This window comes from Arctopsyche grandis, chromosome 6, assembly GCF_051622035.1.
Source record: "Arctopsyche grandis isolate Sample6627 chromosome 6, ASM5162203v2, whole genome shotgun sequence".
NCBI lineage: Eukaryota > Metazoa > Arthropoda > Insecta > Trichoptera > Hydropsychidae > Arctopsyche > Arctopsyche grandis.
This window is the reverse complement of record NC_135360.1, coordinates 5,688,823-5,703,585: the sequence shown is the minus strand read 5'-3', so window position 1 is coordinate 5,703,585 and position 14,763 is coordinate 5,688,823. Positions and strand designations below refer to the sequence as shown.

General features: G+C 38.9%; 3 protein-coding genes across 6 annotated transcripts in view; 1 reads left to right on the top strand and 2 right to left on the bottom strand.

Moving 5' to 3' along the window:
* LOC143912989 (dipeptidyl peptidase 9) overlaps positions 1 to 14,763 on the bottom strand; it is a 557,546-nt gene that overhangs the window by 307,786 nt on the left and 234,997 nt on the right. The gene's annotated exons all lie outside the window — the stretch shown is intronic.
* Positions 242 to 5,141, bottom strand: LOC143913025 (uncharacterized). 3 transcript variants are annotated; one of them, XM_077432529.1, is made up of 5 exons: positions 4,950 to 5,141; positions 4,574 to 4,819; positions 2,734 to 4,506; positions 1,352 to 2,128; positions 707 to 909 (listed from the first exon to the last, which is right to left on the bottom strand). In XM_077432529.1, exons 1-3 carry the CDS (start codon positions 5,094 to 5,096, stop codon positions 3,538 to 3,540), a joined length of 1,362 nt encoding a protein of 453 aa, XP_077288655.1. In that variant the 5' UTR covers positions 5,097 to 5,141; the 3' UTR covers positions 707 to 909; positions 1,352 to 2,128; positions 2,734 to 3,537. The 3 variants fall into 3 exon arrangements, with proteins under 3 accessions (XP_077288653.1, XP_077288655.1, XP_077288654.1); XM_077432527.1 differs by having other exon boundaries at positions 242 to 2,128; XM_077432528.1 differs by having other exon boundaries at positions 707 to 2,128; positions 2,542 to 4,506.
* LOC143913024 (uncharacterized) lies at positions 8,065 to 13,907 on the top strand. Of its 2 annotated transcripts, XM_077432524.1 has the most exons (7): positions 8,065 to 8,120; positions 8,258 to 8,465; positions 8,536 to 8,808; positions 8,884 to 9,058; positions 10,537 to 10,650; positions 12,189 to 12,580; positions 13,017 to 13,906. In XM_077432524.1, the coding sequence occupies exons 2-7, from the start codon at positions 8,346 to 8,348 to the stop codon at positions 13,314 to 13,316; spliced, it is 1,374 nt and encodes a 457-aa protein (XP_077288650.1). In that variant the 5' UTR covers positions 8,065 to 8,120; positions 8,258 to 8,345; the 3' UTR covers positions 13,317 to 13,906. The 2 variants fall into 2 exon arrangements, with proteins under 2 accessions (XP_077288650.1, XP_077288652.1); XM_077432526.1 differs by lacking the exon at positions 10,537 to 10,650 and having other exon boundaries at positions 13,017 to 13,907.

Below are 14,763 nucleotides of genomic sequence, written 5' to 3'. Positions count from 1 at the left end.
ATCTGAGATAACGCTCGCCTTGCTATAATAGTCGTTTCAATTCGACATACATATGTACGTCACAGCTAAAGCACTGTCAAAACGTATAGGAATATAATAACAAAAGAAAAAAAACGTCTATATATACTATCTGTTACTAATGTTTCCTCTAGGCAAATAGACGGCGCTAAGTCTCTGAGTGTTTACCGCCATCTATTGAAAATTAATTACTTTTTCTATTGGTGTTTTATATTTTTTACATGTATGTAGGTACATAGGTAGGTAGTTTTTACCATTTTATTAAATTAAATATATTTAAAAAGTATTTGGAAAAAATTCGAAATAAATATATTTTTGAATAAAAATTCGCTAGATAATGATACGTATTTTAAAGCATTAAAAAATTACAATCAATAGGAAAAACATCTGACTATTGATTCCAATACTCACTTTCGGCGCAGCAATACTACCTATACATTTTTAATTAATGACTGCAAAAACCTGTAAAAATTGCATATTTTTTTAAACCCTCATATCTATTAAACGAGAGTAAGCCAACACAAATTATCGTTACATTAGAAACAATGGGTCAAACTTAGTATTGATTAGTCTCCGTTCCCGCAAGTAAAAAACGTGATTGTTGCATGGTCCTAATCTGCCTAATCATTTGGGCTGAAAATTCATAAAGGTTCAGACGAAATAAAAGCAACCACGAAACAATAAAAATGGCGGTTCAATTATTATTTATTTAATTGTTAGATTTCTTTAGTCATTCTGCCTTGTGAACAATGATGGGATGAGTTGGATCTTAAGGACCAAACCACACAAAGAGGCACGTGGCACATGGTTTTTTTAGATACTTTTAAAATTGCGGAAAAAATGCAGCATCCCTAGCGCATATTCATGGCACACAGTCCCAAAAATCACCCCCTGGAGTGTTTTCAGTGATATTTTGTCCTTGTATTGATATTAGCTTGACAGAGATTGATAACGGCTAATCCCATATTTGAAGAAATGTAAGAGAAACTTGTCGAAATAATAAGATCGTACGAATTAACAATGAACTGGGAACGCCCTTTTTTGACTCGAAGCCAAGACCGCGTGCCGTACTGTTCATCTCTATGGGCGAAATCACACAGGGAAGAACGGCACGTTGTGTACTTGGCTCCATGGTGTGGGGGGTCTCCTACATACATTCATTCAAATATGGGATACACCGTTATCGATCACTCTCAAGCAAGGATAAATACAAGGATACAATTTGACCGAAAACACTCCAGGGTGGTGATTTTGGGACGGTGTGTGCTGGGCGTTCCATGAATTACACATCTAAAAAAAAACATGTGCCACGTTCATCGCTGTGTGTTTTCACCCTAAAAGTTCTGAAGTCTTGCGCCTAGATGTCAGCCATCCAAATAGTTTGCACATATGTAGATGATTTGCGCCTACTATCTTTCGCATGTGGGGATGATTAGCCTTTCAACAGTCCTCTCTCGATCCCCCAAAAGTAAGTCAAAATTTACAAATTTGATTGCATATAATGAGCTTCTTGAGATAGCTTGCCCATGCCCATCCAGTTTCTGACATTCTTCTACTTATCCACAATAGATTTGGAGATATATTTATTAGATGAATCTATTCTTTCACAGATTGACATCATCTGTACCTTCCACATCCTTATAGATCGGTACTCCAGAAAGGAGGAGCTTCTAATTTGCTCGTATCCTTCGTTGGATGATACAAGATCACAACGAACCATGAAGTGATCTTTCCTGATTCCTTGTGTAAATACGGCTGAGCTTCAATACTCAAGCCGAACACAAACACAATTCTTCTTCTTCTGGTTAATGCCTTGTCCGCATCCGTACGTTGGCGACCACCTCGTCGATTATTTGAAGATATCCGCATCGGTCTTCAGCGGCTCGGGATAACTCTTCGGCGCTCATAGCGGTCCACATGCGCATGTTTCGAAGCCAAGATAACTTTTTCTTGCCAATCCATTATTTTCCCCATGGTTATCGAACAGAGAAATTCGTATTTTGCACCCTGTATCATGTGTCCGAGGTACTCCATCTTTCTCCGCTTGATGACAGAAACAAAATGGTTACCTGACAACTCGTTCACAGATTTTCCGTAAACCGAGGATGCGCTCCAGGCATTTCGTATACGGCCATCTCTTTCTTACCCCGTCTGTTTACCATGATCTCGTTTACTCTGCCATTACGTATGCAGCCATCTCTTTCACAGACGGTCTGTTATCGGTGAACAGATGGTCTGTGAAAGAGATGGCTGCATACGTAATGGCAGAGTAAACGAGATCATGGTGAACAGACGGGGTGAGAAAGAGATGGCCGTATACGTAATGGCAGAGTAAACGAGATCATGGTGAACAGACGGGGTGAGAAAGAGATGGCCGTATACGAAATGCCTGGAGCGCATCCTCGGTTTACGGAAAATCTGTGAACGAGTTGTCGTGTCACCAAACAAAATACCTGCCTCTCCCCATCATGCCGAGGACAGCTTCGTTTGATATCTTTTTGGTCCACGGAATCTTCAGCATACGCCTATAGACCCACATCTCAAAAGCTTCGATGCGGCTGATCATCTTGGTCTTCAGAGTCCACGTCTCACATCCGTGTAGTAATACTGTCCAGACGTAGCTCTTCGCGAATCTCAACCGCGTATGAAGATTGAGATGCTTGTTTGTAAGCGCCACCTACATTTTTACAAATGCTGTTCTAGCCATCTCGATGCGGATTCTTTGATCTACATCTGGGTCCATCTCTTCATTCAGCCAGGTACCCAGGTATTTGAATCTTTTTACTCTTTCTATCACCTCTCCATCCTAGTTTAGATTCCCGGTGTCTGTTTGCATTCTATCTACTATCATAAATCTTGTCTTCTTTAGATTTATGCGCAGACCTCTTCGATTGTTTTCTTGATGTACACGCTCTAGAGATCTTTGCAGGTCTGCTAAATTTTCAGCGACTAGTGCCGTGTCATCAGCATATCTTATATTGGTGATCGTCTCGCCGCCCACCTTGATGCCCTCCGTCTCTTGGAGAGCATCGTGGAAGATGGATTCGGTGTAGGTGTTAAAAATAGTAGGTGATAGGATGCATCCTTGCCTGACGCCCCGTTCTATAGGAATCTCATCAGTGAATTGATCATCGACACGTACTACTGCAGTCTGATTCCAATAAATATTTCGTAGCAATCTGACATCTCTGTCATCCAGGCCAATATTTTTTAATGTTTCCATCAGGCGAGCGTGTTGGACACGGTCAAAGGCCTTATCAAAGTCTATAAAGCAGATGTACACAGGTTTACGGACTTCTCTGCATCTTTGGAGTAGTGTTTTCATACAGAAAAGGGACTCTCGGGTACCCAAGCCTTGTCTGAACCCAAAATGCTCTCTGCTAATCGCCTCTTCACACCGTGAGTAAATTCTGCCCTGTATTATCCTTGTAAGATCTTCAATACATTTTTGTTTAAAATATTTATTGAGATCTTTTGTAAATTGTTCGTGGATTGTAAATTTGAATTTTAAACAGACTTTTACGTCTTGGGTCTTTTATGAATATCCAAGTGTGTAATCAAAGAGCTTTTATACCCGAAAGACTTCGAGCATATATCGCAAGTGTACGGTTTGGACTTGTTGTGCGTCTTCATGTGTTCTCCTAGGGGGAATTGATGCGTGAACGATTTAAAGCAGATGGTGCATTTGTGCGGCCCGGCTCCGGTGTGAACATTCATATGTTTGATCAGAGAGATTTTGTATACGAACGTCTTCGAGCAGACGTCACACTTGTACGCTGTGACCCCGGTGTGAGTTTGCACGTGTTTATCCAGAGTCCACTTGTGTCTGAAAGCCTTCAGGCATAAGTCGCACGTGTGCGTCTTTTCCCCGGTGTGTACCTTCGTATGCCTCGCCAATTTGTAATTGTGCAAAAACGACTTTGGGCAAATGTCGCATTTGAACGGTTTCACATCGGTGTGAATGTGCATGTGTTGAACCAGCGAGCCTTTGTGTACGAAAGACTTTGAGCACACCCGGCACTTGTGCGGCGTCTCGCCGCTATGGATCTTCAAATGCCTTGCGAATTGGTATTTGCACAGGAACGGTTTGGAGCAAAACTCGCACACGTTCGGACCGGCTCCGTTGTGGATGTTCATGTGGTGGACCAGAGCACTCTTGTACGTGAACGTCTTTGAGCATATCTCGCACTTGTGCGGCGTTTCTCCGGTATGCGTCGCCATATGCGCTTTCAAAGTCAATTGGCGTGAATAAGATTTGAAACAAATATCGCATTTATAAGAGCTGGCTCCCGTGTGAATGCGCACATGTTGAACCAGGTAGTTTTTACATAAGAACGATTTCGAACAGATTTGGCAGCTGTACGGTTTCGCCACGCCGTGTAGCTTCACATGTTCATCTAAAGAGTCCTTTTGTTTGAACGACTCTGAGCAAAGTCTGCATTGAAATTGCGAAATGTTAGAACTTTTGTTTTCCAGTTGTTTATCAATCTGCAAACATAAACGTTCGATTTTAAAATAGGTCGTACAGCTTTGGTTAACTTGTTGAATATTTTACCATTGAATTTCCTTCAGTGTTATCGATGAGTGAATTGAGGTTGCACGTTGAAGAATTATGACTGGACTCATCCTCCCAATTTAAATCGTCTAGTATGATTTCTTCCGTTTTGACCTTTGACTTGATGTCTTTCAGTCTTTGTGTTCTGTCACTTAGAATACAAACATTTTTAAAATCGGTCAACAATCTCAAGCTGGATTCACAAGATGGACATATTTTATCCACAAATCCGTCATCTCTTATCGCCTGCCAAAGAAATTTGGATTGTAATTATTAAAGATGGGACCAAATTAGCTGATTATTTTGTAACTTGATATAAAAGGAAAGGTAATTAGTTGTAGATAATTCATAACATTTTACACATTGGTGAACTGACCCGTATCTGACAGGTGCTCGAAATCTGTTCAATTAATCCAGGGCTATTATTAATTGAGATAGACGATGCTGCTATTGCTGAAGAGAGACAAAGCCGACACTCCATCGCTTTTCTTATCTCGCTTACGTCAAAATAGTATACTAACATATAAAATTACAAATATGACACCCATGTTTGCCAACTGTTTACTGCAGAAAGGGAAATGATTCCGTGACCGATAAAGGTTTTTTATATCAAATTTTAAAGTTGAAAAATCGGAACCCAAAGTCATTACTAGGTAAGAACCTTTTGCGACTTCGATAGTGCTCCCGTTCACCGCTAACTGATGATGATATATTAACTTACCGTCAATCAGTATTGATGTGTAGCTTACGACTTTTTAAGTTTGGACCATTGTGGCATTACAGGAATCCTTAAATGCACCACAATAGTTGAAAAAATACAGAGCGATTAGAAAAATAAAAATATATTTATTTATTTATTATTTTTTTGGAAAATTTACAGTTTATTATGTTACATAGATTGATAGTAAAAATAAACATAATTATTTTAAGTAAACCATTAATAATTTTCGCATATACATAGGTAAAAAAAAGAAAAGCTTAAACATTTCAAATAAAAAACAAAAATGATAATAGAGTAAGATAATTAGAGAAAACAAAAAGAAAAAAATAGAGATGACAGTATAATAAAAATATCAAAATAATAAGAATAATAAAACGATAATTATATGATAAAAATAATATAATATATAACAAAAAACAAAAAGACAAAATAAATACTTCAAGATAAAAATTTATAATCACAATCGTATATTTTCAATAAAATTAATCATCGAAAAACAAATTTGCAATAATCACTCTAGCTTGTATAGCATTAATATTAAATAAGTCAAGCATAGTAATTTATTGTAGAAATTAGTGTGTTGACGATGGAGCTTGCACGCCAGATGAATGAGCTTCTTCCATAATTAGGAAAAATATTAGGCATGTAAATAAGCTCATTACATCTGGTCATTCTATTTGGTACACGCAACGATAATCTGCTCAATAATTGAGGACAGTCGATCGAGCCGTTAAGGATGTTCAAAATTGTTGAGATGTCAGCTATCTCCCTTCTTTTGACAAGTGGAAGCAGATGCTGATACCTACAAGCATCTTCATAGGATGTATAGGATAATCCAAAACGGCTGCCGATGTGCCTCAAGAATCTCTTCTGGTTGCGCTCCAATCTGTCCCTTGCACCAGAGTACTCTGGGTTCCAAACTTGGGATGCAAACTCAACAATACTTCTTACGTATGCACAATATAGTATTTTGCATGATTTAATAGAAATAAAGCATTTGGAGGACTGGATGACGAACCCGAGAGCCTTCGACGCTCGAGCTACAACATTGTCAATATGTTTACTAAAGGATAGATCAGAGTTATACACAAACTAAAATACATTTATAATCATAAAAAAAACTAAAGCATTATAATAGTAGCAGACGAAGTAATAATATCAAATAATATGTAGGGATGTATCAAGACTTGTACCATACGAAACTAGGTCGATGATATCACCTATTTCCCTTATCGAACTTAATCTGTACGAATGACATCATCGCGTTCTGTTCTCGCACACGAAAGTCAGCCGTGGCCGAAATACTTCGTCCAGCTTACCCATAAAGGCGATTCGACTCGCTCCAGATATGCAATCACGAGTACACTGGAAATCCCAAGGAGCTACGCAACTACGCATCAAACATAGAACACAAAGGAAGGCCTCGACCCCGTTGGAATCTTCCAGAACGTGATCTCACCAGCCCAGCTACACATTGCTCAAGCAACACCTTTATAAACCAGCGCATCGTCCCCGGATGCCAGTGAGCTTCAGGAACTCGACCTGGCTCGTTCCAGCGAATCACCTACTCAATTCGCTGTACATACAAATACACCTTGTAACGCAACGTTCTCCCCATCGTCCCATAGGGCAACACTCACCCTTTATTTCGAGTGGCCACACAGGAAAAAGCCTAATAGGCGCGCGCGCATGGAGAGCGACTCTCTCTACCGCCAGCCGTCATCCAACAAAGATGTCTCCTGTGCACGTCTCCACGGGGAGACGGGGCCCAGAGATCCACCATCTTACTGAAGAATCGCTATGAGGTCGAGTGCAGCATCACTCCCTCCCAAGAGTACCAGCCCAACGTCCCCTGTATTCCTCACGCCGTTTCCGGAGAAACATCAACCGTGAGAGAACCGACCGACGAGAGGACCGCAGATCCAGCTCCCAACCACGAGGAAGCTGTTATCAACGAGACCATTTGCAGTCAGGAACCTCCCCGACTATATATAACTGTATCCCAAGGTTAGTCCACGTTTCCATATAACCCGACCCTTGGAAGAAGAACGACGTAAACGCCCTCTGCATCACTCATCGCGAGATCAGATAAGTGCGCGTAAAACCGTTCGTTACAACCTGTGTTAATCGAGTAATAAAGATCTCCTCTTCAAAATTCAACTGAATTTCCATAGGCCGGGAAACGGTCCAAACCTTTAACCCACCCTATAAATAAAATACAAAGTAGGGAATGTCGTGCGCCTATAGCCAGAACCAATATATAAGAACCAGCTTCAAGTACAAAACACCCCTGCGAAGCCCAAATAGAAGAGATTAGATCAAAATTCCACTCATATATCAGATTCAATTATGAAAATAAGGATGAGTGCAGGCTACCACACAGATAGATTAAAATAATCTACAACTCTTGGCGAGCCTACCAAATTCGTGTAACTGCGATGTATTTGTTCGATGCGGTGCAAACGATCGACAAGCGCCAGACAGACTGAAGCACAGATTAACGACACGTGTACCTTATGCGTGCGCACTGCTCGCACTTACACTAAGCGAAATCTACCCGAAGTCCCGACATACACCTACCCTGTATACGTTCTGTGCTTCTGATACTTTAGTTCGGGATTTTGCCTTATTAAACTCGCCAGAAAGATCCAACTCAATTTTAATAATTGCATCTGTGCACATCGAAAGGTTACTCGTCATCTGATGTGCAATCTATCATTCGTGAAGTCGAGAATTGCGTTTAAAGCAGCCATCAGTTAATCTGTGGTTCAGTCTGTCTGGCGCTTGTCGATCGTTTGCACCAAACCCGTATTTGTTTGTATAATTGTAAGTGTAATGTTCGGTTGCGCCCATATATAACCAATAGTTACGAAAGCTTTTGAAAGATGAACAACATTAAAAGATAAACGATTATATTATTTTTATATTTATATTATTACGATATTATAAAATTTCCTCTTAAGGGGTGAGTGGTAGGGGGTTCCCACTTCATTCTGACAGCTGTGTGACAGTCTAAGACACGAGAACTTTGAATAGGATCTTTCAGTGTTGATGGCGTACTTGGACAATGTGATGGAGTGCAGGCTTTGTCTTTGCTCTGCTCCGACAGTCTCCATTCACGACAATCCTCATCCACTGGCACAACGCCTTTGGACCTGTTGTCGGCTGCTGGTCAGTTACTTTTATCCTATTGTCATCTGAATTAACTACATAACTACATCACTGCCCCTCGCATTTACAGGTTAAGAGAGGAGATGGGTTTCCAGATGCGATATGCCTTTCGTGTGTGAATAATCTGGAATTACTCAACAGTTTTCGAAACGATTGTCGTCAAAGCAACGAAGCGTCGAAGCTGACGTTGAATGAGAGTTTGGATTTCAAGACGGAAGAACTTTTACTGGAAGATTTAAATTGGGAGGATGAGTCAGATGTTAATTCGCCACCAAATAATTGTAATGATGAGGCGGATGAATGGGAATCCAGTGCTTTAGAAAAAAGCGATTCCAAATCTCCGGTACAGTTCCTTCTACTCTTGCTGTAAACGTGTGATATTTGTTTTAAATTATATCACGGTCGTCTTATTTTGCAGGTACATGAAGAGAAGGATACTATGTGTGATTATACAGCAAATGATATTGGAATTCCGTCGGAAGAACTTCCATTACTGAAAACATTCAAATGTGATATTTGCTTAAAATCATTTGCTCATAAACGTCATATTGGTATACACATGAAATCTCACATGGGGGAAAAGCCGTTTAAATGTAATATTTTTTCGAAATCATTTACTTTAAAGAGTAGTATTAATAAACACCTAAGATCTCACAGTGGACAAAGGCCTTACAAATGTTATATTAGTTTAACCCTTTGCCCGCGGCAATATATATATCGAGTTTTCGACCTTAAATACAGATTTTAATATTTACTCAAGTAACCAGATATGTTAATTAACACATAAAGTATTATTTTAAACAATATAATACATAATATATCTCGTAGTTTGGATTAATTGTCAAATAATCATTCTTCATAATTGTATGAAGACGTGACGTCACATAAACGAGGTTTCAGTATGGTTCCACAAAAAACTAATTTCTGACTGGTATATATTCATTTTAAGCAAATTGAATATATAGCATTCAACTCAGTAATATATTCAACCAATTTTGAACCTTAAAACAGTTGAAATAGGCGCATATAAGCCTCAAAATCCCGTGCAAAGTTCAGAAATTCTATGGAAGACAGCCGCGCTACAGACTTGTCGCCCAATTATATTGTTTAAAATAATACTTAATGTGTTAATTAACATATCTTGTTACTTGAGTAAATATTAAAATCTGTATTTAAGGTCGAAAACTCGATTGCCAAATTCACGAAAAAGGTGCCGCATACAGGGCTTGTTCGCTATATTTATTGCCGCAGGCAAACGGTTAAATCTCAGACCGCACGTGGCGGCACTGCACAACAGAGACATTGTGACAGGCCAGATATTGTTTGTATGAAATAGTATTAGATAAAATGCACTACAGCGACACTGCGCTTCAGAGTTGTCGTCTGTACCAACTTTGATGTGCTGCGCTGCGTTGCTGCAGCGCACTGTCGCCTAGTGCTTTCGGACCTTAAAGGGCCTGTAAACGAGCAACATTTTAACAGTAATGTATTGCTGGCAATGTGATCATATAGCCGTTTTTCCAGCCACTATTGCTGGTTTGATCGTGTGTTGCTGAGTATTGCTGCCATATTGCCAATGATTTCCATCGCTGTACGGTAAATGGATTATTCCGCAAAAAGCGAACTCTCGCACATTACTAGAATATCGATCATGGAACACTAGAATTCTCGTTAGTACATTATTTCACGTAGCTGGCTTTCGATTGATGGAGTTTTTGGGTGCCAGATGTTCCGTGATTGATATTTCACTGACGTGCGCGAGATTGCTTTGTGGGGAATTATCACCGAGCCTGAGAATACATGCTTCTTTCCTGGTCTATCACATATGTCTGTATCGCTGAGATAATGGATACAATAACACTGACACAAAACGGCTTCTTAGTTTTATTTTGTTCAAATTTCAATATATTAGGGGTAGCGAAAAGAAATGTCGCGTTTTTTTGGTGTCGTTTCAAAACCAGTTCTCGCTCAGTTGCCGTCGAGTAAGCACATACATATTGTTACTGTTTTTAAGCTTTGTTCGTAAAGGTTATTGTCTTTAATCATTTTATTTTTTTATTTTTACATATAGTAAAAATGTCAAAGCCAGAGATCGACGAGATGCAGTTGCGGTGTATTTTGTTAGTTTTATTCGATAAAAAATTGAAGCCCAAAGAAGCTACAGAAAACATTAACGACACTTACGGTGAGATTATAAGTCTACGTAAATGACAACGATGGTTCAAGCAATTCAAAAGCGGCGACAGAAATCTTCAGGATAAGCCGAAATCCGGAAGACCACAAAAAATCGACGATGACGTTTTAAAATCATTAGTAGAGTCGGATCCACGCAAAACCATTCGGGAATTGTCGCTAGAGATCGGCTGTCCCTGGTCCACTGTAAAGGATCATCTGAAAAGGCTCGGCAAAAAACACAGAAAGGGTCTTTGGGTTCCGCACTAACTATCGCCGTCCACCTTATTGATCTATTATATATGCTCTGTACAAACCGGATATTTCTTTTTCGCTGCCCTTATACAGAATAATAATTAGTCGAATGAAAAAGCACTGCGTTTCATTGATGAAATGTATCTACTTACATCCCGAGTCGTGGATTGTAGAGGCTTTAGATTATAATAAAGAAAGGAAGTTGGACGTATATTTCGGAAAAATATAAAATCTCTTGTGATTAAGCTTATAAAAAATGTTGCGAACAGATTGAACAAAGGCCTTAACTACGGTAGAACCTCGATTATCCGGATTTTCATAGTATCAGAGAACTAGGAATTCATGGGGAAAAGCTTTCTGCTGACACACCTTCAGCAAACACTTTCATCGACACATTAAGGGCGAAAACACACAGCAAGGAACGTGGCACATGGTTTTTTTTTTTTGGATACTTTTAAACATGTGAAAAAAATGTGGCATGCCCAGCACACACCGTCCCAAAATCACCCCCTGGAGTGTTTTCAGTAAAATTGTATGTTTGTATTTATCTCTGCTTGACAGCGATCGATAACGGTGTATCCCATATTTGAAGGTATGTATGTAGGAGAACCCCCACAGCGGGGAGCCAAAAACACGACGTGCCGTTCTTCTCTGTGTGATTTCGCCCTAAAAGTGTTTGTGGAGAAAGAATAATTCGACGGATAATTCATGTACAATGCTGATGAGACCGGTTTAAATGGGAAGAAACTACCCAACAAATATTTAGCATCAGGATACAAATCTAGTAAAGAGTGTGGCACCATAATTGTGTGTGGCAATGCAACAGGTAAACACAAACTCCCACTGTTTGTCATTGGGAAATCAAAAACTTTCAGGTGCTTTGAAAATATCAGAAGTTTTCCAGTTGAATATGATCACCAGAAAAAAGCCTGGATGAACGGGGAAATTTGACTGTACTCGTATTTCTTTGTCAATTGTGATTTCTTCGATTATCCGGATAATACATTCATCCCCAATTAGTCCGGATAATCGAGGCTCTACCGTACATACTTCTCTTCTTTCTATCATTTTGTAATGCCACATATACGCAGCAGCCACGAGGAATTCAGTGTCAGCCATTATTCCCCAGCATACAATGCGTGTAAACATACAATACGGGCAATAAAATAACAGTAACTAATTGCTGGCAATCATTGAACCACATGTTGCACATGTGATGCTGGATAGTTGCCGAGCAATATGTCTTTAAAATGTTGCTCGATTACAGACTAGAGTTTAAGGGGTATGTTTCAACAGGTTACACGGGGACTGCGCACACTTCCAAACCAGTCGGGTTCTACGACGTGTCATTGCACACACTCAAATCGGAGGAAATAATAAATTTTATAGAAGATTATCGAAGTTTTCCGCTACTCTGGGACCGCAAGAATAAAAATTACGCAAAAAAAGGAAAAAGATATGGTGCATTTAAAGTTATGGCAACAAAATATAATATGACCGCTGAAGAGGTGAAGAAAAAAATTGAATATCTTCGGACGTATTATTGTAAAGAGAAAAAAAAGACAATAAAGAAAAATGGCGCTGGCACCGACGAAACATATCAGTCGCCATGGTTTGCATACGACAATATGTCTTTCCTTTCCGATTCAACTGCACCGCGTGATACAATTGACAGCATAGAAAACGCAGTAAGTGTTTTATTTTAATTATTACAAGACAATACAATACTTCTCCATTATCTGGAGGCATTTCTTATTTATTTATTTTTTTTACATATATACCAGGAAGGCCTTACAGGTAAACCCCAATGCGCCTTCCTGGCCAATTACAATGCAGCATTTTTTTTATATAAGTCGAAATGGGGATATTTCGCCCTTCTAGTAGTTCATCATTTGGTAATTACAAGCCTCTTCTACGTGTCACTTTGGAAAAGTTGAGCTAAAACTCTTAGTCTTCAAATCGTTTTGTAACTTATTTTCGTGAAATCCGACCTTGACAACCAATGTTTAAATATGTACTATAAATAAATATTAATTAAAAATGATTGTGTTTTAGATAATGTTAAGAATAAGAAAAGCAATATTTAAATGTCAATGTATTCACATAATTGATATTTTATTTCAGTCGGCACAGTGTGAAGAATATACGAGTCCTTCTACCACAAATTCATCACAATCTATTCAACCAATTTTAACCAAATGGAACACCAAACCGTCTTCAATAGAAAATAAAAGAGAAGAGGAAGCTTACAATTTTATGAAAACTGCAAGTGAAATGATTGTCAATAGAGATGAATGCGATATATTTGGATCGATAGTTGCCACCAAATTGAAAAAATTTAATCTCCGAAACCGCGCTATCATGCAAAACTACATTAATAATTATATTTTTCAAATGGAATTACAAGAACTGAACAATCCGTAGCCATCCCTTGCTAGCGTCACATCTCAAAATACTTCAGATTGAGAATATTTCAGTAATCCTGGAAAATACACAGAACACTGACAACCAAGTGAATTCATACTGTGATCGAGTGATCGATCGATTTGGGTCACCATGTGGTGAGTTGGGACCGATTCGACCATTTTGGTGGCTGCTACTTGACTTCCTTCTCGCCCGTCATATTAAACAGCATGTTTACAATAATACCGTCGATTCACTCCAACTGTTCCCTATATTGGTGACCCCTGACTAAGTCGAAAGAGGCGTGGACTCCTTTCACCGTTTCCATCTTCGAAACTTCATCGCCCTCAATCCGCTCTACGCTCGGTGCCAGGGCCAGGATCAGAGCAGCACCACGCACACAGTGAATGGCCCACAGCCAAGATACATATATATTTTTTGTAACATTGTAATTTCTCTTTTTCATTGTATCGTTATCACCAGGGGAGGGGAATACTGTAGGGGCCCTACGACGTGGTTGAGCTTGCGTCACCATTCTGTGAGTTAGGATCGATTCGACCATGTTGGCGGCGTCTACTTTACTTCTTTTACTATTAAATAGTCGTGTTTACAAAAATACTGCCGTTTCATTCCAACCGCCCCCCATATATGAAATTAAGAAAATGTGTTCCAATATAAATCTCGAATGCACGAATATTAAGCAATAAAGAGAGTTTTTAGTGTAGAGTGAGCTTTTGATATACATACATACACCAATAACTGCTTAGTCCATATGAAACTACCTAGTGTTTTGTATAAAGGTAATAAACATAGCAAACTTATGATTTAATGATTATATATGTATATATTCTATATGATATATATATTCCTGCAAGCAAATCTTTTTCAAAATTTATTTTATGTAAATTTATTTATACAAAACAAATAATGTTATTATACATAACTATATTTATATAATGGGTGACCGTAAAAAAGTCGAAAATGTTCGTTTACCATGCATACATATGAAAAACGGTTAGTATATATATATATATATATATCAGTGGCGTGCGGTAAAACTCTCTCTCCCCCCGTTGTACATCCTCAGTTAATTTGCGCGAGCATGATACAACAGGAACAGGCTTTTCCCTCCGTATCCTGCGCACGCACATTAAACAAGGCTGTATGACAAAAAAAGAGATAATTTCACCGCATGCCATTGATATATATTATATATACATAGCCTTAGTTATATATACACCCTTTTTTTTTTGATCTTTCGACTTAAGATCTTTGCCTTCCGATATTTGCTTTTTCGACCTTTTCCCTTTCGGTGCCGTGAGGTAGACCCTTATATAATATATGTCTAGGAATTTCACATACATATGTTCAGGTGGAGGCCAGTATTATCATAGGTAAAAGTATTAATGCGTAAATTGCGATTACGCGCACGAAAATCGTGCTACAAGAATCGTGGATACAGAATATT